Source organism: Drosophila subpulchrella, chromosome 2R, assembly GCF_014743375.2.
Source record: "Drosophila subpulchrella strain 33 F10 #4 breed RU33 chromosome 2R, RU_Dsub_v1.1 Primary Assembly, whole genome shotgun sequence".
Classification (NCBI taxonomy): Eukaryota; Metazoa; Arthropoda; class Insecta; order Diptera; family Drosophilidae; genus Drosophila; species Drosophila subpulchrella.
In genome coordinates, this window is record NC_050611.1 from 18052518 (window position 1) to 18077849 (window position 25332).

Genomic DNA, 25332 nt, shown 5'->3' on the forward strand with positions numbered 1-25332 from the left:
ATAACTCATTTGGAGTACTATTATAGTATACCAAGTCCCAAGTAGGGGAAAACCGGCGACAGCAGGATGTTGCTGCGGCTGATGTTTGTGTTGCTCGGTGTGAACTTCAAACACTGGTCGACAAAGTACGGGGACAAACAGAGGTGGCCTGGAATCCAAATGACAAGTGTAAAAATGCAATCACAGAGGCGTGGCATCTTCATACAATGTTGTGTTGATCCCGGTGTTGTTGCCGCTGTTTGCCGGCGTTGACATTGCCATGTCATCACTCTCGCTCAGACAGTCAGTCAACTAGGAACCCCTCCCATGGCTCCTCTTCAGGGTTTATGTTCTGTTATTTACAATAGCGCATTTTTACACATATTTTTTCAAAGTCAACAACATGATTTTCGCAGTCTACGCTGCGCGACGTGTGCATAAAACCCAAACACAACAGCAACACGAGTGCATGCAAAAAAATAATCCTGCTAAATCAACATGGAAAGATTGTTACATTACGTAAAAAAATTTAAAAATTTAAATAAACAATTTACAAAATGTTTCTTAATTTTGCTGATTTTTCCAGGGGCATGTTAATAGTAACATCACAATAATACAGTACGAAAAGTATTTATTGAATAAATTTAAATCTTTTTTTGTACTTATTCTCATGTATTTCGTTGTTCTAAAAGATACAATTGAGAATTTTGGATTAACTATTATACTATCTTTGGCTCATCGATAAAATCAAGAGCTTTTGGCTCTCCGAGTTTTGAGTTCAAGTCTTGCTTTTGCAGTGAATGTTTTTAGTTTATTTGTTTTATTTTAGTTTTTGATAGCCACATTTTTCGAATAAAATTGTTGGTATATAAAACATCCTTATAATTTGATTTAAAAAATGAATATGAATAATAGCAGATAGTTAGAAAATATAATAAGTATAAGTACTTAAATATTTTATAGGTAAGCTTTTATTTTCTGGAGAACTACCTATTTTGTAAAGATTGGTGTGGTGTTAACATTTAAATCGTTGATTTCAAATAGCTTTTTTTTTGTGTGTACAGCAGCAACAGGGAAACAACATTTACATTTTAAGTAGTTTTTAAATCGCTGCAGACAAACGTCAGCGTGTTGACAATTTATCATGTTCCTGCTCCTTCGTTTGGAAGTGGGTGAGTGGGTGGATTTGGGCGAAGTTGGGTGGATCTGGGTGGCTCTGGGTGGGGCGACGTGATACATCCGGGACCACCCGTTGCGCAAAGGCCAGTGCAATTTTTGATTGATTGCTGTCAGCTGGCGGAGTGTTTAAGCACAGACTCCAACTATAAGGACTGCAACGTATTTGCCAGCAGGAAATACCGACAAAAGGAGAAAAACTCCACTCACTGCTCTTTGCGAATTCTCTTTTTAATTAATTTAAGGCCGAATGCAACTTATTGATTTATGTGCGGGCCTGCAAATGAGCCTGAAAGGCGCCAGCGGCTGCTGCGTCCACTTAAGGGAAGAATACTCAATTAGCTGCGACTGAGAATGACGACGATGATGCAACTGCACCTGGCAAAAAACTGCATCCAAATGTCAGCATCACAGAACAATAATTTCAGGAAATATTATTTATTTTATTCCAATTAACAGGCTAGTTTTGCAGTATGCTCTGATATTTATCATTTTTATTTTTATCATTTTATTTAATAAATAGATCAACAAAAGAATTTGTGTGCGGCCTTCTATTTTTTGTTGGATGATTTTTAGTTACATGATGGAAACACAATGCATCACCACAGAAATATATTTAAAGAAAATAAAAATGGTGCCATTTAAAGGTTTGTGGTAAGCTTTGATATCATACATTTTTTCCCCAATTTGTATTTAGTAAATAGATTGACAAAAGGTTATTCCGGAAATCAAATATAATATTTTTGGATACATTTCAGCTGATGAAAAAATGCATCACCACAGAAACTACTTATTGATTTCGTCCAAATTAAAAGCGTAGTTTATTGTTTGCTTTTTAAGATATTTATTTTTATCATGTTATTCGAATAACTTTTACGTTAGAGGTTTTAGTTTATTTTATGATTTTGTTTATTGCCCAACAAGCCTGCAGGAAATCCATTAGTCAAATAAATTCATTAAAATTAATATCTTAAAGTGGGGATTGAGATTCTTTTAATCCTTTTCCCAGTGCAGCGACTCCATGACTCACTTCTCGCAGCTCGTTAAGTTGATCACATTGCCAGCGGGTCAAGTGTCAGGACAAGTGTCAGGACTCCCTTTGCACAACCTCTGGCTGCATTTTCACATATGCAAAATTAATTATTTGGCGGATCTGTTCACGAACATGGCGGAAAGTTTAAGCTGCTGCATTTTTTTGCCGGACGAAAATTCAATTGAAACTTTGCAGACGACAGAGAATGCGATTGCGACAAGGCTAATTTCCGTGTTTCCTCGATTTCTCCGCTTTTGAGAAGTTTCCATAAAGATGCCGAAGCCAAAAACTTGCATTCAAGTGGGTGAGTTTTCTTGAGGAATTTATGAAGTGCGCGCCCGCGGCTGATTGCCCACCATCCCATCCCAACCCTCGAACCCATCCAATTTGATTGTCCAGGAATCAAAGAATTTTTACTTTATTTGAACTCAAATCTGCCGGCCATCCATGGTCATGGCCATGGCCACTTGAAGCGCATTTTCTGCGCCATTTCCAATCCCATTTCCACTCCGACCTCCGACCTCCGACTTCTGGCCTTCGACTTCCCCTGGCCGCCTTTGGCTGGTTTGATAAATCGTCTGGAAATTACAAATGGACACAGAGGCCAATAGCTTTTAGGCAAAGTTCGCCACGCTGCTCTTGTTTTGCTTTCGTTTTCGGTCAGGGGCATTTATGGTAATTTAAAATAAATGTGTGGCCCTGGAAGGAGCTGAGGATTCGCAGGCGCTTCCTGTCTATTTACGCTGATTTATGGCCGAGCATTGTTGACTCTTAATGGCAAATGTCGACAAATTTGCTTTAATGGTCAATATAACAGAGGCTGCTGTTCGCTTTTTTGATTTATGCCCCCCCCAGAACACCCCAAATATCCCAGTTGCCTGGTATTCAGTTTTCGACCCAAAACCGAACTCGGCTTGGTTATCAGTCACTCAGCTTGGCCTTTGCCTAAAAACACTCAAAAATCGTTCGTAAAAGATGGCAAATAAGTGCCGCTGCGGTGCACTGACTTTAGGCGGGGAGAACAGGTGAGTCCTGGAAGGTCCTGGATTTTTGACTTCCCCCTAAATGGTTGCTGTGTGATTTTTCCCATCCCAGGGGTGTTTTCTGCGAGGGTCCCCTGCTGGATGCTGTCCAGAGGTCAAAGATGTTTCCCGACTGCAAACACTTTGTGGACATGAACTGCATTTTCACACCTGCCCAAACGCTGGCCGACTTCAATATGTTTAGCAATTGCCGCAAGAACGATGGCTCCCTGAGGTTCCTGCAAATGTTTGTCGAGGTAAAAGAGGCAAAGTTCTATATGGGGGGTCTAAGAAATATGTTGTCGGAATTTTAGAAACGCACACAAAAAAAATAAGATCAATATCAATTTGGTATTGTATTGTATTATACTATTATTATAATTTCTTATTTATGCAAGAAAGAGAGCTAGCTCTTTTATTAAAAACATCGAATTAACACTTTTGATATCTGTAATATAGATCATAATATATCTAGTATTTTTTTGTGTGCGAGAATATAACCTTATTTAAACTCCTTGAAAACTTTGGAAAACCCATTATATATTGCTTATAGAATGGGTAATATTTTTTTGTTTTAAACATAATACTAGTATTAACATTTTTGTATCCCTTAGAAACACTTCAATGATCCTGGTTCGGAGCTGGAGCCCTGGGTTCCGCCGGATTGGAAGACCCAGCCCTCGTTTCTTATCAGGATCTCTGATCCCGAGATAAAGCAGTTCGGATCGGATGTCAATCGACTGTGGAAGCAGTTGGGACGGCGGATTAAAGATGAAGTCAAGGAGAACCCCGATCACTATTCCATACTCTACACCCCCAACCCATTTATAGTGCCCTCCTCGAACTGCCGGGAGTATCGCTACTGGGATTCGTTTTGGATCGTTCGGGGTTTACTTCAGTGTGGCATGCATCAAACAGCTCGGGGAATGATCGACAACTATTTGTCACTGGTTCAGCAATATGGTTTTGTGCCCGGATGTGGAAGGATTTACTGTTCAGGACGCTCGAATCCACCATTGTTGATAATGATGGTCAAGGCCTATGTGGAGGTGACCAGGGATGAGAAGTACGCCATTAAATCGTTGCCAATATTGGAGACCGAGTACGAAACATTTATAAGCAAACACTCGGTTCAGGTGAAGGGCAAGACCATGTATCAGTACAGGGATTCCTCTGCGGGTCCGAGACCCGAGGCTTATAGAGAGGATCTGGAGAGTGTGGCCAGCATTCAGTCGCCTGTGTCCCGAGAGGTTATGTACACTGAACTCAAATCGGCCTCCGAATCTGGGATGGAGTTCAGTTCTCGTTGGTTTGTCACCGCTGATGGTTCGAATGAGGGATCTCTCAGGGACACCAAAACCTCTGCCATTGTGCCAGTGGAACTAAATGCCATTGTCTTCCGGAGCGGCAAGATTCTGGCCGAGTTCAATCGCAAAGCGGGCAATACCCAAAAGGCCGATGAGTATCAGGATAAAGCCTGTGGTTTGGTTAAGGCCATTAGGGATAACCTGTGGAACGCCCAGGCTGGGATTTGGCTGGACTACGACCTGGTAAACAATAAGCCTAGGAACTACTTCTGTTGCACCAACTTTGCTCCATTGTGGGCCAGGGCCTTTCCCCTCGTGGACACCGATAAGGTGTCCAAGGGGGTGATGCAGTACATCAGGACCAACAACTTGGATGAGCAGTATGGCGGAGTACCCTATACGATGAACAAGGAATCGGGCCAGAAGTGGGACTATCCCAATGTCTTCCCGCCCATGATGTTCCTGGTCGTCGAGGGACTGGACAACCTGGGCACTCCGCAGGCCAAGGCCATGTCTAAACGGTGGGCCCATCGCTGGGTGAAGTCCAATTATGCGGCCTACAAGTACGAAAGCTTCATGTTCGAGAAGGTAAGTGGGTTTTGTATAAAAAACATCAATGATTTTTTATAGCAAGGCAATTATTTTATAATTACCTACCATTATATTTAAAATGATACGAATCGGTCAATAATTTATAAAATTAAGGCTAGTAGTTAAATATAAAGATGAAGCTTGCATCATTAGTGTTTTCGCGCAAATAGTATTGCACCTGATATTTTTAAAGTTATGTTGAGAATTTCTCTTGCATTTACCTTTATTTATTGATATATTTTATATATCAAACAGGGACTTGGTGTTTCTTAGTTAACTCACCAAAACTCTACCTAATCATATATATGTTTTACGACCTGCACCATGTCATAGAGTCAACTTTCACTTTTGCCAGATTGTCATACAGGTCTCAGAGCCTGTCAGAGAAAGACCTGCCTTTCCAAAATTATTCCGTGTAAAATGGCAGTCCCCTAATCACGTTTTTCCGTTCTTGTTCCAGTACTTCTGCGAGGAATTCGGCACTTCCGGCGGGGCTTGTCCAGAGCACACTCCAGTGGGTTACGGCTGGACCAACGGGGTGGTCATCGAGTTCCTCTGCAAGTACGGAAAGGAAATAAGCCTGGCCGACGACCTGGACGAGGGTTGCAAGTGCAAGGACAGAGGATCGAAGACGGCCGGGGGCAACGAGTACATCATTACCAGCGAGGCCAATATGGAGGAGCAGCCCTCCAAGAAGTGCATGTGTGGTGCTCCCTCAGCAGTGGGTGCCGCATCCAACAAATCCTCCACTGCCACAAGTACCCGCAACTCTTTGAGTAATGGTAACCAGAAGCAGCAGCAGACTGATGATGGTTGCTCCTGCGGCATTGCCCAAAAGCAAAGATCTCAGGCGCAGCAAGGACATGCGGGATTGGATGGTACCTGCTCCTGTGGGCCAGGAGCAGGTCAGCAACAACAGAAGTCACAGCAGCAAATGCAGGGTAATAATGCAGGAGGATGCGGAGTTTGTGGACCACAGAAGCAGCAGCAGCAAAAATCACAGCAGCAAATTCAAGGCAACAATGCAGGGGGCTGTGGAGTTTGTGGATCACAGAAACCACAGCAATCCCAAGCTCAAATGCAGAGATCACAGATGCAACCAGGACAACATGGACCTGATTGCTCATGTGGAGCAAGATCCCAGCAGCCACAGCCAGGAATGCAGGGCAGGGATTGCTCCGCCTCTGCAAAGGGTGCTCCAAGTGCCGCCAGTTGTGGAGTTTGTGGAACGCAGAAGCACCAGCAGTCCCAGACGCAAATGCAGCGATCTCCTCCAGATCAGGATTGCTCTGGCGGCATAGGATCTCAGCAGCCACAGCAGCGAGCCCTGGGAGTCCAGCACGAACCGGATTGTCCTTGCTCCGAGCAGCACCAAAAGGGAGCAGGACTCATTGTTGTACCACGACAGCAACCACTCAAAGATGACGACTGCGAGTGCTCCATGGACGAGCGGGAGTTGCAGCAGATGCAGCAGCAACAGAAGCAGCAGGATTGCAAGCAGCAGCAGCGGCAGCAGCAACAGGAGTTCCAAAGGCAGCAGCAACAGATGGAGAGCGAACAGAAGCAACAGGATTGCACCTCGAAGCCACAGCCGCAGGATTGCTCGCAGCATCTCAAGAGTCAGCAGCAATCCGAGGGACCATGTGGCTGCATGGGCGAGGAGGATCGAAAGGAGCAACATGATCAGGACCCCCGGACGGGTCACTACTTTCCAGTGACCGACAAGGTGGACGACGGGTGCACCGCGGAAAAGGAGACTCCAAGAGACTCCGGATGCGATGGTTGTGGCAAGGATGATTGCCCTGATCCTTCGCAAGAGGATTGCGGTTGCAATGGTGGAGCGGAGAAGGTTCAGCAGGCTCCCGTTCCGGAATGTGCTCAACCGAAGCCACAGCAATACGAAGCTCCAGAGGATTGCGGTTGTTCGGCGGCTCAAGGTCAAGGTCAGGTTCAAGGAAGAGCACCACCACCACCACCACCAGCACCACCCGCCACCTCTATATGTCCCCATTGTGGAGGTTTAACCACTGAATCCCAGACCGATTGGCGTTCCACCCATTCGGTGGGCACCAATCGACCCTCGTTGCCCCATGATGATGATTGTGAGTGCTCCAAGGGAGGCGGAGGAGCCGGTGGTGGTCAGCAGATGCGTGGCATGGGTGCCCAGAGTGGTCACAGCAAGGGAGTGATGACCGGTGGTAATGGCCCCGAATGCGGTCCCTGCAAGGCTCACATGCCCTCCGATTATCCGGCGGAACGAGGACCCAAACCTTTATACAACAAACAGTTCCCACTGGCAGATCCCGTGAGTATGGCCGGAACATGTCCACCCAAAACCGAGACGACCAAGAAGAAGAAGTGCTGCAACTGTGACGAAAAAGAGGAAAATGATTAGATCTACTCCATCTTAAGATCCCCATCCTAGAGGAACAAGCGAAGGCCTGACCGAAGAACTAGAACTAAATTTTAGTGTGTCAAATTTGTAATGGTTTTTCCAAACTAACATCCTAACATCTGGCCATCTATCAAATATAATTGATTATTTTACTTTCTTGAATAAAACATATATAACAATGTAATTTAATTTCAATATATGGCTTATTAAATGGAACTGAGATAATGATGCATAAGTTTCCTTTGTTAATCCAATTTTTAAATGTTTATTCCCTTTGATGCTTTAAACTAGTCTGAATACGAAATACTATTTTTTTATTTAAATATTACACTTCTAGATTTCCCTTATAGAGATGCTCAAGAAACGATTAAATATGGACGTCCGCTAAATCTACAAATTCGATCTGCATGCACATTTCCTAACACAATTGGGAAAGTTAAAATCGATAGCTCGAAAAATTCATTGCTGTATAAACTTACCAAGTTAGTAATACGTGATCCAATAACAATTTACTTTAAAGGATCGGTCCTATCTCCTCTCTGGGGAACAAAAACCCACTACAACTATCCAATCCTGAATCCGTCCCTATTAAAGCGATAAATTAGGTGGGTTCTGATGACACGATATCATATTTTAATTTAGGCAGTCAGTCACACCTGTCAAGAATTCTGACTCAGCTCTGACATTTGAGTCAGAAAATTGGCTAAACCAGTGAGAACTTTCATTATAAAACAATGGTGGACTTATTCAAATGGTGTTTATCCTATTCGTATTTCATCGGACGTCTAACTGGCCTGTTAAACTTTGAAGTCGATTTTAAAACGGGTCGAGCTCAAGTTACCAAGCGAGCTTCAATAAGTGCAGTCTGCTCTAACCTAGTTATTTGCATCATGCTGACTGTCTATGTGCTCAATGTACATGAAATAATGAAAGCTTGGGAGATGCCGAACCGTCTTCAGGAATACTTGCCAATTGTTATATTAGTGTTACGCATAATGTGCTTTTTATTGACTTTAGCCAGTCGATGGTGGAATCGAGAGGAATTTATGCAGGTCTTCGACGAGTTCCGTCGTCAGTACAGCCCGGAGATACTTCCGTACTGCCGGAGAAGAATCCTTAGCAAGATATTGTGCGCCACAACGGTGGATACTATGCATATTGTGATCACTATGCTTAGGATGCGGAAGCACCTAACTTTGTCCGTGGCCCTTGGCACATGCGGTCTCTTTAGCACGACAGTCGTTGTACATGTGATTATTATGCAGTACTTTATGGCCATGGCGAGTATTCGGGGACGATATATCCTCCTGAACAAAGAATTGCAAGCGCTTATATCAGAAACTCGATCCCTGAGTCCCAACCGTATTGGGGATGGGGTTTTTATAACCAAATGTTGCAGCCTGGCCGATCGCTTTGAGAAAATAGCTAAGTCCCAATCTGATTTACAAGCGTTCATCGATCGTTTGACTAGAGTCTACGAAGTTCAGGTTGCCTCCTTGATCCTCGCCTACTATTTACATCTGTTGGCGAACTTATATTTCATACTAAGCTTATTTAAATACAATATTATAACAGTTGTTTCCTTCGAGTTCTCAATTTTAATTTACATTACTCTGATTACACTTTGCTTCGTCGATTTCTCTATGAACGCCTCCAATATAGTTGGCCTGCTGGATACCCACGAAGAAATGGTCCAACTGCTAGGTAAGCGGACATTATTTCAATTAGGCTTGGATCAAAGGTTGGAGGCAGTAGTAAGTAAAACATAATGAGAACAATTACGATTTTTAAATCTATAATTATTTTTCCAGATCGATGGTTTCACTTTGAACCTGGCCCGAAATCCATTGCGGCTTCAATATCTTGGGTTATTTAAAATTGATCGATTTGAAATGTTAGCAATGCTTAATGCCCTTTTGGGACACTTAATACTTCTGATTCAAATTGATATTGAAGGTCTGTAAAGTACTCTGTAAACGTATTGTCAGGTAGCTAACCTCGTTAGGCCCAAGTACAAAAACCCTAGAAGAACTTGTGTTTTAAAATGTGTCTCAAATATTATAAATACCATAAGTAAATAAAAAAACAGCGAAAAAAGAAAATGTCGTTAATAAAAAAAATAAAATCGTTGCTTTGCTATCAGCTAGATGACAAGGTCTACCGATCGGCGAGAATTTTGACCCTGTTCAAGGTTGCTTAGTTTCATTAAAAACTTTTATACTGCATAATGATATAGACAAAGCTTATTACAACTATTATTTGGAACACATCTGCAAGGTTTGCCAGCATGTAAATAAAAACGCTTCTTAGTCTAAGGGTTTAGTACACTTTTAAGACAGGCTATAAAAAATACAAATCAATTAAAGCACTGGTACCGATGGATCGAAAACGGCAGTGACCTCTGCGACCTTTTCAAAAAGGTAGACTCCCAGGATCAAGCTGTAGTGCTGGGATAATCCTTGGTAGTAATTCACTACGCATCGGGTTCAATTCGCTCCGGGTATAGCAAGTGCATCAATAGCTCCTCGGTGACCTCGACCTTGGTGTGTGAGCATCCATAGCCATTGAAATCCAGTTCCTGCTCCTCCTCGTCCAGCACATAGTACACATCGCTGGCCAAGTCCGATGACAGATCCTGTCCTGGCTGGAGGACCTTGAGAGCATCACGTCGGAACAGTTGAATGGCCAGAGAAACCTTTTCATTTGACCTCAAGCAGGAGCCCAATCGCTCTTCTTCGGGAATCTTGCTGCAGTCCTGCCCACAGAAAGCCTCATCCAGCTGGCGTAGCAACCTTCGGAAGATGAAGGAAGCGAAGGTCCTTCGCTGCCCCTCGTTGAACTGTCTCTTTCGCAAAGAACTCGGCTGCAAGACGGCGAATCCCACATAGAGCATCAGGAGCAACTGGGTGGAGATGGACAGGGCCAGGACAAAAAGAAGGTACTCCTCATCGCAGCGCCGGGGATTCGGTGGTGCTCTGCAGTCCAATAATGGAGGCACGCCCTCTGTCACGAAACCGGGCTGCAAGGTGGCCACCAACATTTTCACCGAGTCAAGAGTCACGGGGTCAAATTTGGAATTTCGATGTTGCCGGCTTTTGTTCTGGTGGCTTACTAACGAACTATTCAGAACTGGTCTACCATGGCCTGCTCTTTACTAATCCAAATACATATCCGATTTTTCAATATCATGTTAACTTCTGTTCTTGAGGTTAATTTGATTTTCAGGTTATATTTACTATCTCAATATCAAGTTAGTGTTTATCTGACTGACCACAAGTTATCCAACTTCTCTTTTCATGTTTGTCAGATAGAACTCAGCTCTAAATCTACTAATAACAGACTCTGGAAAAATTTTTCGCTTGTAAGTTTAACATGACATTGAGAAAATGAATTTGTCTTTTTGAAAAATTAAGTATATGATAATTTTTTCTGAAAGATAACAAACCAACATAACATGGAAATGGTTATAGAGCAAAATATTAACAGTAGCTTAAATGTCAAAATAATAATATTGTTAAATCCTTAGAGCCTTAACATAACAATGAGAAAACGGTTTAAATTTGGAGGTAATACGATTTCCAAATCTTTATCAGACCACAGTTTTACGATCTAATCTGTTAACCAGAATGTAGATTCTGTCTTACACGTTTTGTATTTCCCTGGGGATGAAGTTTCAGCGAAAGTTAAAGTGTGAGTGAGAACATCGCCTAATTTCTTCCTTGACAAGCCATTCACAATCCTCTATGGTTATCTTTATGGGCCTGTCAATATCTTTATGACGCGCCCACCACCCACCGAGCGATATACATTTGGACAAGGACACATTTTGGGGGAAAGCGAAAGTATCCTTTGACACAATTTCCGCCAGCCTCAATCAGGTCGTCCTGTCTCTGTCTACTACGCCATCTCGCTCTCTTTCTAACTTTGTGCATGTGTGTTTGTGTGCTCAAGCCTGTAATATTTGTGAGCGATTCATTGATGTGTTCAGAGACACACACACAGAACACATATGCGTTCGGCTGCTCACTGACTCATAAGCCCCACCCACACTCCCCCAACCGCCCATCCAGAATCGAACCGAAATATGCGCGCTCCATTACAACAGAACCCCCATACCATCGAGAAGACCCCTGCCGATGCGATTGTACGGCTCTGATATTATTGAAATGCCATTTTGATTGGCTTTGATGTGTGTGGATGGGCGAGTAACGATTTGATGTTGCTAAATGTTTTATGCAGATGCCCCGATACCATACCATATACCATGCCATACCATAGCGTTCTCATGTATAGTAGGTCCTGTGATGTGATTAAGCGATAAGTAGTCAGCCATGCATCATTGTGGCCAGAGATATTAGTTTGTTCGCCCGGTGATTGCACTCCACGCTAATTTGATTGAATGGCCTCCGAATGGGTTTGCATAAAAGAGTTCGGTTGCGAGATTAAATGGCATGGAATGGGTATTCCGATCCCCCATGGCCTCTCGCCTCCGAGTTCTTATCCAATTATACACTTATGGCCATTTGTCAGTGGAATGTGTCAACAGTGCCGTGGCATTGCCATTGTGTGTGTGTCTGGTCGGCGAAATAAGAGCTGAAACCCACACAAGGAAGAGCCAAGAGGAATCCCTGAGACTGTCAGTAGGATTCCAGGAAAACTCGCGGAGGAAGTCTACGGGAGGGAATCGTAACCGCAACCGAATAACCGAGTCATATCACAGACGTGCAACTGAGCAGCACTTGATGATGAAGAATGTGAGCATCCTTGGCAGGGCCTGCACTTGGCACTTGGGGCACTGGGGAAAAAATGAAGCAGAACTCCACTCTCAGTAAGGCAAAACAATAGGTGAGTGAATAGGAAAACTAAATAAATTACCTGGCATTGCTTGAAACTGACAATCTTTATAGAATATATAGTATACCCATTCTTCATTAGTCTGTAATACAGTAATACTCCTTGTTTCTACACTAAAATTTAATTTAAGAGCTAATTGTAAACGAATCCATCTAATATCTAAGGGAATACGAACTACGACGTCTAAATTAAATTTATTTAATATTGCCAAATCAAATATTTGTTATAAGTACCTAAGTAAAGGAACCCATATTTAATTTTGAGCTTCCTGAAGAATTTGTTAAAGTACTTCATATCGTTTTAAAAAAAAACCTGAAGAATTCACGTTTGAGTATATTTGTATTTAAGGGTAAGGAAGCGCAATATCCACTAAAGCTATAAAGGCAAATTTCTAACGTTCTCATCTGAGTTGAAAATGTTCTTAAAAATAGAACGACTTTTTAAATTGAAAATGTTTTTATTTTGCTCGAATCAAGTTCCATTGGCGGTATTTGCACAGTATATCTCAACAAACAAACTATTAGTGCAATCAGTAGTGTATACTTATCAAAAAGCTGTTAAATAAACTCAATTTAACTTTATTCTTCTCACTTTTTCGTTCTAATATTGAGAACATTGATACCAAAATGTACTTACACGGCTTTTAAGAACGAATGTTCTTAATTCAAGAACATTCTTAATTATATTCCCTCTGTGTAACTAATATAAGTTAACTTAGGTATTTTTTTACAAGATTTACGTAACATTAATCAGTTTGATATCAGGAACTAAACCTTAATTGTTTTTTTTTTCAGTGTATTCCCACTTCGCGCGAACCTTGTCCCTAGTCAAGGAGCAGTGATGAAATGCAGAAACGCTGTAGCTCATCAGTCTTCGGGAGTGGGAGTTCCGATACCCGCCCTCCCGTGCCACTATCCTCTGCGGAAATCCCCTCTTGATTATAAGTTTGACGCACCGCAGCCTTTAATGCGGATATTCCGACGTAGAGTCGCGACTAGAAGTGCAGAACTGGTAAAAAGTTGCAGTCTGCCGACTTCGCAGACTGCTGAGTTGCGTTTCCAATTAGACTCTGGGCGAATCATTTGCATGTTATTGACTAAATTAAGTGCCAGGCTAAAGTTGTAAAAATATGCGAAATTGGCCAGCAGACGAGACACAAAGCAAACTATGCGAAATGAAACGAAACGAAATGAAATGAAATGAGACCGAGCCAAAATGAAATGGAGAGGGATTGGATTTTGGCTCAGAAGGTATTATATCGGATGACAACAGTCCAAATAATTCCACTTTGAACTGCCAAAACTGAACAGCTCTCCACCTGAGTTGTCCTGCTGAGAATATCCATAGAGCCGAGTTGAGTCTTTGTTTGGCTGCAAATTGAAATTGAAATTTGCATGTTTGCCACCAGAAATGTTTCAATTATTCGCATGCACAAATGAATATAAAATCGAAACAAGCGGCAGGAGCAGCTGCAAAAACAACGAGAAATCTGTCATATGTCAAACTTTGCCATATTTAATTTCCTCTTTGCGAAATTAGTTTTTCCTCATCCGAAATTTGTGTGCAGCACATATTCGTGTTTGCCGACTTTTTTTTCCATTCCTCTCTCTATAAGTCTTTTTTTCGGTCCGCCCCCCACACAGCTGCAATAATTCATGTTCAAAACTACAAATTGAGTCATAAACAACTTTTGATTTCGCATATGGCAGGCATGTCCTCCGGTTTCTGGGGGTTGTCTTAATTTTATGTTTTTCGTTTTTCTGCTTTGCGTTGCATACTTTTTGGGGTGCATTTGGGGATCGGTCTTAGAGAGGAGGGCGTGAGTCGTGATCGCGATAGTCATAACGCCGCTTAACAATTTTAAGAATAAGAGAGGCCTAGCATGCATATTAGACTAACATTATTAAAAAAAAATCATTTAATTAAGGGAAATGGCGAAAATGCTGAGTTACAACATCTATTTTCATTTGCGAAGAATTTTTTAAATCTGCATACAAATCGATTTTCAAAAAAAGCTTACTTTAAGGAGTAATAAAGGGACTGAGTTCTCGAAGGGTAATATTACCCTGAACAAGCAAAATGTTAATAATTTAATAAAACCCTAGTTTTGTTGGAGTTGGTGACCCCGATTCACTGTTAATACTTATAAGCCCAGCATTTAAGTAATGTTCAAACACTGTTAACCAAATACCATGAAAAATTCTCATTTTTTGTGCACCTCTAGTTGGATTTCCCGGAAGTTTCCATTGTGTTCTAGTTGACCTTTTTAAAAATTCAAGCCCCTGCAGTCGCACTCATTAAAAACAAAAGACAAAATCCTGAATGTGTGCTGTGTGCATATATATGGACGCATAAAACCGCTTAATTCATAATTTAACAGGGCGCACTTTTAGTTGCGGTTAACGTGGAGAAAACAAAAACCGAAAGTTGAAAAACCATTTAAAAAGGTACGCAAACAATGTTCGTCCGTCTGGGATGTCCGAATGTCTGGCTGTTTGGTCTTACTTATGCAATTCACTCTTTATGATTTATTTCGAAATACTCTGGCCACACTCAGACACCAGCGGCACCACCATCGGCAGAACAGAAACCCGAAAACCCAAAAAGCTTTGCCGCTTAATTTCATTAAAAATTTATGAAATAAAGGCACAGCCAGGATGGCGTATTAAAATTTGATAGTCTGCTCCGTGTGTGCATGGGTGTCTGTTTTTATATCTATATGTATATCTGCCTTTGTGTGGGTGGGTGTGCTATATGTTTGGGCGCCATGCGTCATTGTTAATATTGTGCTGCGGTTTTTACGCCAAAAGTCAACGTTGGACGCACGAGGCAAAAAGAATTTGGCCCGTCTGTGTGCACTTTATTTGATGGACTTGTTTATGAGCCATTTCCATGCCATACCAGTCCCAATTCGCATTCCCATCTGGATGCTGCACCTTGATTCTTATTTTTATTAATGTTTATTGCGTTTCGAGCATTTAATTTGATGTCCGCGTCCAAGTCGGCAATGATGAGACGTTAAATGGAATTGCAACTCGGAGTTGCCCTTGTCGGAACCTTTCTGGAACCAATTTGCAAATGCACACGAATTGCAATTGCGGTGGGCGACGCACTTTCCCTTCATTTTTGTTTTCCCTTTTTTATTTTTTTTTTTGGGCCAGAAATTGCATTTTTAATATCCTTGGCAAGGATCGCGGGCTGTCATGGGTAATGAATGCGCTGGCAAACAATTATTTTTATATGACGGCTGGATGGGACGGGGCGGCTGTCTCTTTGGTCCTTCGGACGGATTCTCCAACTCCTTCTGCCGTTGCCAACGGTAACGGTAACTGCACATAAAAGCCCCGTTACATACTTGAGGAGTTACAAGATGTCATTTCATTTCCCGGAATATTCATAACTGCCATGGGCACACTGAGGAAAGTATTTGGGGATATTGTTTAGGATATACTAAAAATCGCAATGAAAAGGATGTTTCATTTTGTTTGGATTTAGGGCTTGAAAGCAGTTTTATATGTAAATTTATTTAACAACATTTTTAAATCAGAAATATAAGGAATTTATTCAAGTGTCCAAAAGTATGCAACAATATTTTTAACTCAGAAGTACTACGAATTCATTCGACTATCCCTTATTTATTGCATACTTTTGGGCACACACAATAATATTTTATAGTCATTGCAGTACGATTATGATATTTATGTTATTTTCCCCAGATTTTGTTTAAATACTTAAAGTAATATCACCCAACGAATCGTTTTATATTAATAAAACCCCTTATGTCTAGTTGCTAAAAATATATTTGAGATATTTTCAGCAAATCCCCACTATTTGTACCAAAATAAAATATATCATAAGGGTAAATTTAATAGCTTAAACATAAAAGTGAATATTAATGATTATTAATTTAGAGTCTTATGAGTGTTTCAGGCCTGTTCTTATTTATAAAAAGGATAAATTTGTTGAATTTGCTTTTAAGCACCGTGGAAGAGAGTTTTTAAAAATAGTATTAGTTGTTTATTACTTTACTCCAAGAAATGAGTTTTTGGTAGGCCAAGGATAAACATTTCTTTAGATGGAATTTAAATAAAACCGTTGAAAATGAAATCCCAAGCATTTTTCCCTGTGTATGTGCGCTGGGAAAACGCACTCCGTCATTTCATTTGGGACCTCCCAAACACCTGCTGAACAATGGCGCACAATGTTCTAGTTCCACTTGCCACATGCAACAGTGACACTCATTAGATTAGCGCTGATTGCGCTGCCCCCCGACCCTATAGCAAACCCACCTCAAAAGGGGTTTCGCCAAATGCTGACAGCTGTGTGACAGCGCTTGGGGAACGCCTCAAAAAGGCCTTGGGCCCTCTGAAAAGTGGGCGGGGCAGTGGGTGGTGGTTTGGCTGCATTGATTGTTTTTGCCACTGGTAATTTGAAACTTTAAAATATTTATGATTTATGTTTAGTTTCCTTTTTGTGTGGGGGTGACAAAGGAACACGAAAAACCCCAGGAAAGCCAAGACACCCCTGAAAAACCCTGGCCATGGGCAGTGGGCAGGGGGGCGTGGCCATGGCGAATGCTGGAAAATTTTTCATTACACAGTTATGCAGTCGCGCAATAAGAAAAGCGAGCTGTAGAAACCCAAAGAGGAGTGACATCTAATGGAGTCCGCAAATTTTGCATGAAGTAGAGGGGGCGTTTTCGGTCTCTGAGAGATTGGCCAAAATATTTGGCACGTGCTGGGGGTTGGGGGTATATAAAACGGGATGCTGGGGCTTTTGCGCTTCAAGTAATGCTGAATTGAGTTGTCAGTTGTGCGAAAAGTTGCGTTTTATGAGGGTTGATGTGCGGGGCTGTGGGGAAAAGTTGGCAAAACTCGCATTAAATATTAATAAAAACGCTACCTCGGGGAGTTGCAGGTAAATGCACGTCTGAGGTGGATTTAGAGGTGTCTCTCTGCCACAAGGACGTGCCTAATAAAAAGCCTGCTCCGCAAAATTCCATTCGTGATTTGTCGGCTTGTCGTACTTTCTAATCCTGAAAATGAAACATTGGTAACGCGAAAAAGGGATGACTTTCCCCTTATTGCCTGCTCCCCTAAAAATTGGGAAATGTGCTCATTTTTCACTAACAATTTATTATCAACCACTTAGGATCGGAATAAGCGATAGTCCATCGAGGCTTATTAGATTTCAAAAAGCGAGAATGAAACGACAAAACCCCCATTTGCCCAGCCCCCTGGCATCGCATATCTATGACAAGTGCAACAGTGCGACGACAACTGAAATCAACCCTTGGACCGGGCTTCTTTCGGTTTCCTTGGGCGGGGTGTGGAAACTTTTATAGACCGTCAGAATGATATATGCATGCCAATATTATGACAGCAGCAACATAACTGGCAACTGTTGAAATATGCCCTCGGCTACTGGGCACCCAGACCCCGCACCCAAACCCCAAAAATGAAATCGAAAAATTTCAATGGAGAAATAACTTTCGGAATGGCTTAGTTGGGAATACTCTTTCGTAGTTGGGGTCTGAACGAGAGGTCCAAAATTTGTGTTTAATGTGTCGGAAATATTTATCTTTCAAATTATTGAGAAAATAAATATAATTTCTAAAAATTGTATTATATAAGGACCTCAAACACATTGTTTCATTATTAAAATGCATGTAAAAGAATCATAATGTATCTAAAATATGAGTTGGGAATTATAACCAATTAAGAACTAAAGAAAAGTGATATTCATAAAAAGAAACATAATAATTTATTATCAACCACTTAGGATCGGAATAAGCGATAGTCCATCGAGGCTTATTAGATTTCAAAAAGCGAGAATGAAACGACGAAACCCCCATTTGCCCAGCCCCCTGGCTGGTTAAAAGGTTATTTTATAAGATAATAAAATACATTATAATACTAATATTATAAAGATTATATGATTGTTGCATATATAATATAACTCAGTATGTATTACCTTTGGTAAGCTTTAAATATTTTGTTGGAATGCCTAAATTGTAGTAACCTCTTCTTTATAAAAGTACAAATAAGATGGATTATTACCATGGGAGATACCTTAGCAATTTCAATTATTTGATGTTCATAAAGAGTAATGGCCAACTGATCACTAAAACCTCTTTAGGAATCCCATTTACCCCTCTACCTCAGGGTATCACTAAAAAAAAGAAACGAGAAATGGCAAATCAGCAGCAACAACTCATCGACGACGATGGGCGTAAAGTTACGCGCGCATATGTAAGTGTCTGACTTCCGTTTCCGCTTGACAAGCTACGATGCTGCCATATCCCGCTGGGGTGGCTTTCACCCGCAAAAGTTGGACTTGAAGTTGTTGTCATGTTTGTCAGAGGTTGGGGCTATTACATTTTACTTTTCATATTTGCCAGGAATAACCGTGAAATTGTTTTTTCTGTCTAGTCCACCCCCTAACCCCTCTTATAAAGTAACTAAAGTGAGTGTGTGTTTGTGTCAACTACCCCTTTTGTCAATTCGAGAGCTGAAGTATGTGCAAAAAGTGCGGGGGGCAGTTGGAAAACTTTCATCTACGCCGCCTTGGGCCACAACAAATTGCCAGGGATTCGGGGATTGGATAACAGGGGTTTTCTGAGTGGCGGTTGGCGGTAAATGCTATTTAAATATATAAATTTTAATAAGCTCTTTTCGGCTCTTTTGTTGCCGACCACCGCTGAAAGTAAGCCTGTTATTTCATATCGATTGATATGAACGATTATAAAGAGAGAGAGTTGGGCTTTGGAAATTTTCCTAAAATATTTCCGCCTACTTAGCGCACACACAATTAAACTCAATTAAGCGGGCATATTTAAACAGCAAATTGCTGCATCGCAATTGGCAAATATGTACACGGATCGACACCACCAAAAAATTGGAGAAAAAAAATATAATACAAAAAGGGGAGATAGAACAAAGAAGGAGCTGAATTCCCCAGAGTGGCTGCATCACCGAGGGATAACAAGGGTAACGAGAGGACTCAGCGCAGCCAACGAACTTGAACCGCAATTTTTATTTGGCAATACATGCGAAGACATTTCCTTTTTAGCTTTTCCCTCGCCCGCCTCGACTTTATTCCGGCCCCACGTTTTTTGGCTACTTTGTTGCCGCAACCCTCATGAATATGTAAGCACTCGGTGTGACGGGGTCCCCAGGAAGATCCGGCCAGGTGGGAAGGCGGCTTCTCGAAGAAGGTAACCGTAAGCCCGTTAGCCCGGGGTGGGCTTTGCCCAGCCAAGCAAAACCGACCTGCAGCGGGGATATAGTGTGGCGCTAGTGGTGGCAGACCCACCGAAATGCCCGACCCACCGACCGAGACAGACAAACATCAATAAACAAGAACCGTCGCGTAAATAATGCAGCACCCGGAGACGCTGCACAGCTCGACTGACTTTCCGTCCTTGGTCCGCCGGCAGTCACCAGTCACCGAGCACGCACGGATCGTCTCCGGAGCCGTAGAAGTCATCTATGCACTCGGAAAAAATATTATACATACTTAAGAAGTTTTGTGCTTTAAATAGAGCATTTAGAGACATTTAAATTAATACCCAATTAAGATCTTAATGGTTTTTATTATTTTTGAATATTGAAAATATGTTCCTTAGTTCTATATATTAATTTCTGTTTAAATAAGATATTTTATGGTATTTAGCCAATTTTCAAATATTTTAGAAACAGCTAATAATTTTACTATAATTTTTTGATTAACTTATTACTTACCAACATAAATATAACAATTCTTTTAGATCTTAATTGTAATGTATTTCAAAAATGTAAGTTCCTATATATTTCTAATAATATATATGCCTAAAAAAATGTAGTGCGACACCAAATGAAAGAAAACCATCATCATATATAGAATTTATGGTTCTTTTCTTTAAAGCTTAAATTCATATAAGTAATGATATTACGTCGGATAATAAGGCAAATCTATTCTTAACATCCGATTTGCAGTAATACTTAGTTGGTTAAAAAGGTTTTTTATGAAATCAGAATTTATTTTATCGTGGATTTAATCATGATCAAGTTAAGCAGATCTAATGTTTTAATAGGGATATAACATAATGCAAACTCTAGTAATGATCTTAGCAATATACATAAAATAACTAAGACCAAATAAATATTTTTACCTTTTAATGTTACCAACTTTAAGAATGTTTGGCGCGATTTTCATATACAGCCTGTTAGATCTGAATATATAGATTTTTTTTCCTTATTTTTCCTTATTTTTCTCCAGTGCACCTAGAGTCTAGTATTCCACCCTGTTTAAAGGCTACGTGCGGTGCGCCAGACATTCAGACATTTCCCCAGTGCACAGACTTTGGCCTGCTTGCCACTGCAATTGTCTCGAGCTTCATGCATTTTACATTTTTAATAGATTGCCTGGGATTAATAACACACGCATTCGCCCATATAGACGCCCCGGATCGCATGGGGCTAATGGGGTCCAAGGGGTCGAGGGGGGCGACCGCAGGTATTGGTTTTAGTTTTGGTTTCCTTGGTCGGCCCAAGGGATGCATAACACATTGCGCGGTTTACGCCTCGACGCGTGCCCCTGGAAATCGGAGGAAGATATAGGGGTTCCGTTATGGGGGAAGGCAAATCTCTGACCAAATTGGCGGCGGTGGCAATGCGTGCAATTAGCCAAGAGTGATGGAAGGGAATCTGGCTAATGGAGGATGAGTTTGGGATACTCTAGCCAAGTGAATCCGGGGCATGGGGTAGCTCAGCTTAAGGTGGTGGAATCTTCCTTGATATGGGGCTTAATATTAATTATCATAAAGAAACACTTTTAATGAACACTCAACGAAATTCCTAAGAGTTAATGAGCACTTGAGAAATTCCAATGAAATTGTTTCCACTTTGTTTACTGCTGCTATAAACTTGCATAGGAATATCATCTTTAAGGGTCCGTTCCGACTTTATAAGGAGAAACCCTTTAAGATTTTTTAGATCACTTGTTTGGATTGAAGATTGTGTTCTACTGATATTTATCTTATAAGATTCCAGAACTCTTCTATGACTTATAAATTCTAATTAAAGTAGCCCTTACAAGATCCCTAATTCGCTGGAAGTACCCTCATATCGTTAGAGTGTGCAAAGCTCTATGGAAATATTTCAATTTGAGGCGCATAAAACTTTCCGGGAAGAAGCAACCAGCCAGGAGCCAGAAGCCCCGGCTTCAGAGCGTCGGAGCTCGCCGAAAAACTTTGGAATAACGCAAAATGTGCGGACAGCAGGAAAGGAGAAAAAAGAAGGAAGGAAAGCCAAAGGAAAAAAAATGAGCAAAAGGAAAAAAGTGGAAAACTTCTGGGGCGAGTAGCCGCCGAATCCTTGTGGTCCTTGGATCCGTGGGCCCGAGGTCCAAGTGGCAAAGTTTTGGCTGTTGAAGACATTAATTTGAGCCTTGATGATATTCAATTTAGGCACTCCGCTGAGACTTCTGGCACTAAACCCCCAGCCCCAGGTCCACACATCCGCGCACTCACAATGGAGGCTGCCACTGGAAAATATGAGCTGGCCTATGTACGCAGCATACACACAAACAGTTCTGGTTAGAATAATAGTTGCTAAAGAAAAAGAAGATAATACTTTCAATATTTTCCCGAAGTATATATAAGTTGCGTTAGTAAAGGCCATATACTAACTGGTACTTGCTTAAAATTTGAATAACTGATGGAGATTTTTAAGAAAGTCATGTTATTAAATCAAAAACATTTTAGGATAGTTTGGGCCTTGAGAACGATTTATTCTTTATTCAAGAACGCATCATTCTTAAAACAAGCCCAAAAATACTTTCTGAAATCAAGTATTCGAAAAACAGATGGGGATTTTTTGAACATTTTAGGAAAATTTGGGCTTTGAGAATGAATTATTCTTGTTTCAAGAACGCATCATACTTAAAACAAGCCCAAAAAATACTATCTGAAATCAAGGAAAATCGCTCTTAAATTTAGGATTCGCTTTTTTTTGAGTGTTCTTAATGGTAAATACTTATCGTTTTGATATTAATATCAAATGATTTTAAATAGGGTGCCATAAAGTTGTCTATAAAAAATGAAACACAAGAATTTTAGTTTACAAGAAAATTTTCAACGCAGTTAAATAAGATGTTATAAGTACTTAGAAACTATAGTACCTAGAATTTTATTCGTCTTAACTTTTATTATCTTTATTTGCATCTTACTACAAGTAATTATATATTCTTGACCGCATCTGTTTAGCTAGGGGACCACTTCCGGGGGAAAGGGAAACCTTAGTGACAGCAGGAAAAATCCCCCAAAAAATGAGACACAAGAGGGAAAATGTATTTTTTGGCACAACTTTTACATGCACTTGCCGCTGTTTTTGTTGCCGGACCGCGTGCTCTTGGCCTGGTCAACTTTTCATGTTTGAGCTTCGTTTTATTAAGTTGGCAACACTTGCGCAACAGCCAACAGCCAACTGGCAAATGGGAAATGAAAATGGAAAATGGAAAATTCAGCATGTGCCTGTGCCTGGGCCTACAGTTTTCGGGGTCAGCAGCAAGTGGTGGAACTTTTCCTTGGCCCCCATTCTTTTTTCCATAGTTATTTTTAAGTTTTTCGTTTAATTTTCAATTTGCCGCCAGGCGACATTATTTTTAAAATATTCACCGAGTTGCGACTTCTCTTAGGCTTTTCCGCCAGCTGTGTCCGCTTGTGTTTTAACTTGATTTGCTTGTCGCATAAGCTGCGTGGCCTTTTGTTATTATTGCAGGCATTAATGTTATTCCGTCGGTTGGTTGACCATTTATGCTTATTTATTTTCCCAACACACGCGCTATCCCGTAGCATACTTTTGTGGGCCAAAGAAAATGAGGAAAATCCGGAAAGGTATACTTGTACGTGCCATTGTTGGCGGTATATCTATACATATATGTGGCAATATCAGCAATAATTTGTGCACAAAGAGCTGGGCCCAGAAATTCCATTATTATTATTTGCTCTGAGGTGTTTATTGATCTTGTCCAAACACGACTGTTGACTCTGTTTACCGAAATCTGGCTTGTTGACTGTTTGTCTTGGCTTTGTCTGCGGCCGAAGCCTAAGGAAAATATCGAATTACTACCATTTGCATCGCACCAGCGACAATCTAGACCATCTTATGGAGGTAGAGGTGTGTTCGAGCCCGGCTAGAGACCATAAATTGTCGGCTTTAGTGGGAGTCTGCAAGGCGAAGACACTGAGCACATTTCTAGTATAGCATCATGAAATTTTGAATAATGCTTTGAAAACTCAGTGGACTTGCACATTTATTAATGGGGATCTAAGTGTCTTTACTAGAAAATTCGATCTTTAAAATGATCAGCGAAAAATATAATTCGAGAAAGGAATTGCTACTTCTCAAAATTAATTGTAGATCACCCCGATAATAAAATAAGTAAACGAGATGTAACCAAAACTTAGGAAAGAACATAGCTAGGATACATATAAAGTGTGTGCATCCTATTACGCCCATGGAATTAAAAATAACAATTCGGAAAAAATGTGATTAAAATTAATATGGGCGTTATTTCACTTTGAGTTATTTCATTGGGCGTTATTTCACTGAGTATTACTGCGTGCACCCATATGTAGTGTTGTCTCTAAATGGTGTATAATATATTTTTTAATGCTACTCTTACAGAAAATAGATTATTTATTATTTCATTATTTTTATTACATAGTTTTAAATTTTTCATTATTTTTCAGTTAACTTAGATAGTTTTGAACAAATAATTTGATTCTATCATTTCAAATATATAAACAAAAGGTATATCATTCTAAGATGGTATAATTTTCAACTAAGTAGTATTGTCATTTATATTATTGTCACCCCCTTTTTCGCTCAGTGCCCGGTGTGGTCGCAGCTGCTGCATTGTGAACTACTCGCAGCGATAAAGTAATGAATTACCTGGTCCTGTACAACAATAAATTGTATTTGGATTTTTATTACAACTCTGCTGATTACGCTGTCAATAGCTGGGGGAAAATATGATTTTTTGCAGCTCTGCGACCTGGGCCGCTGTGTCCACTGCCATTGGCCATTTGGATGGTTGCTTTTGGCCATTTTTTTGCTTTGCTTTTTCTAGGAGGGGAGGGGGGCCAACTGGTAACGGCTGCTGCGTTGGCCTTGTTAAATTATGCTCGTCATGGCGGCACTTCCGGCCCAAAGGCGCTGCCAGCCGTCCATTGTTGAGGGAGCCAAGGAGAGAACTCCAGGCAGAACTGAATCCTGAACGGAATCCAGAGGAGCTGGAGCTGTCAGGCTGTCTTCGTGTTTTTTAAGTTATTGCATTGGGAATCGGATGGCAGCTAAACACAGGAGCAGGATCAGGACGAGGAGCAGGAGCAGGGGCTCTAGATGGAGCACAATAACAAATGAATCTAGCCGAGGAGCCTTGTGGCTCCTGTTCTTTTGGCGTGCGACAAGGCCGTGCCTGTTGAAAAATCCCCTGATCCCTTATGTAATTTTTAGATTTCCTTCTCCTGCTCATTGGCTGGCATAAAAGAAAAAAATAATATAGTAGAAAATGAAGAAATCCAAATTAAACCTGTTGCCCAGACAGTCAGCCAGCTATCTCGACTACAACTTGCAAACCAGAACTGAAACTGAAACTGAGACGTTGCCAAATATGCAGAATCTTAATGAAAGTCAAGATGTCGGAGCTTGGCCAACTGGCGGTTGGCTACCTATCAGTTGTTGGCAAATTGCAACTTAAATAAAGCCAAACGAATTGGTCAGGATTGCGGAAGGCGAGAGCGGTAAAGGATTTCCGTCAAAAGTGCCACAGAACCAGGACTCTCGACTCGCAACTCTCAACGAACACTGGTTATCCTTTCGGCTGGATTTGGGATTTATTTTCGAGGCAAAACGGCAGAGTGCGAGTCTAAATGGAGGTGAAATATATAAATGCCGGGAGTTGTGCACTTGAGCACTTTAACCGCGTCCC

At 41.1% G+C, this 25332-nt stretch overlaps 3 protein-coding genes across 3 annotated transcripts; 2 read left to right on the forward strand and 1 right to left on the reverse strand.

The window, feature by feature from the left end:
- Window positions 1-3056: 3056 nt before the first annotated feature.
- Window positions 3057-7687, forward strand: LOC119551866. The gene is made up of 4 exons (XM_037861457.1): window positions 3057-3213; window positions 3284-3467; window positions 3825-5105; window positions 5569-7687. Exons 1-4 carry the CDS (start codon window positions 3164-3166, stop codon window positions 7501-7503), a joined length of 3450 nt encoding a protein of 1149 aa, XP_037717385.1. The 5' UTR covers window positions 3057-3163; the 3' UTR covers window positions 7504-7687.
- Window positions 7688-8498: 811 nt separating this feature from the next.
- On the forward strand, window positions 8499-9959 carry LOC119549865 (putative gustatory receptor 59d). Its single transcript, XM_037858160.1, has 2 exons — window positions 8499-8990; window positions 9870-9959. The coding sequence occupies exons 1-2, from the start codon at window positions 8499-8501 to the stop codon at window positions 9957-9959; spliced, it is 582 nt and encodes a 193-aa protein (XP_037714088.1).
- Window positions 9814-10654, reverse strand: LOC119550936 (the record flags this gene model as incomplete). The annotated part of the gene is made up of 1 exon (XM_037859960.1): window positions 9814-10654. A coding segment is annotated over one exon (678 nt), but the record flags the coding sequence as incomplete, so codon positions are not given.
- Window positions 10655-25332: the final 14678 nt, after the last annotated feature.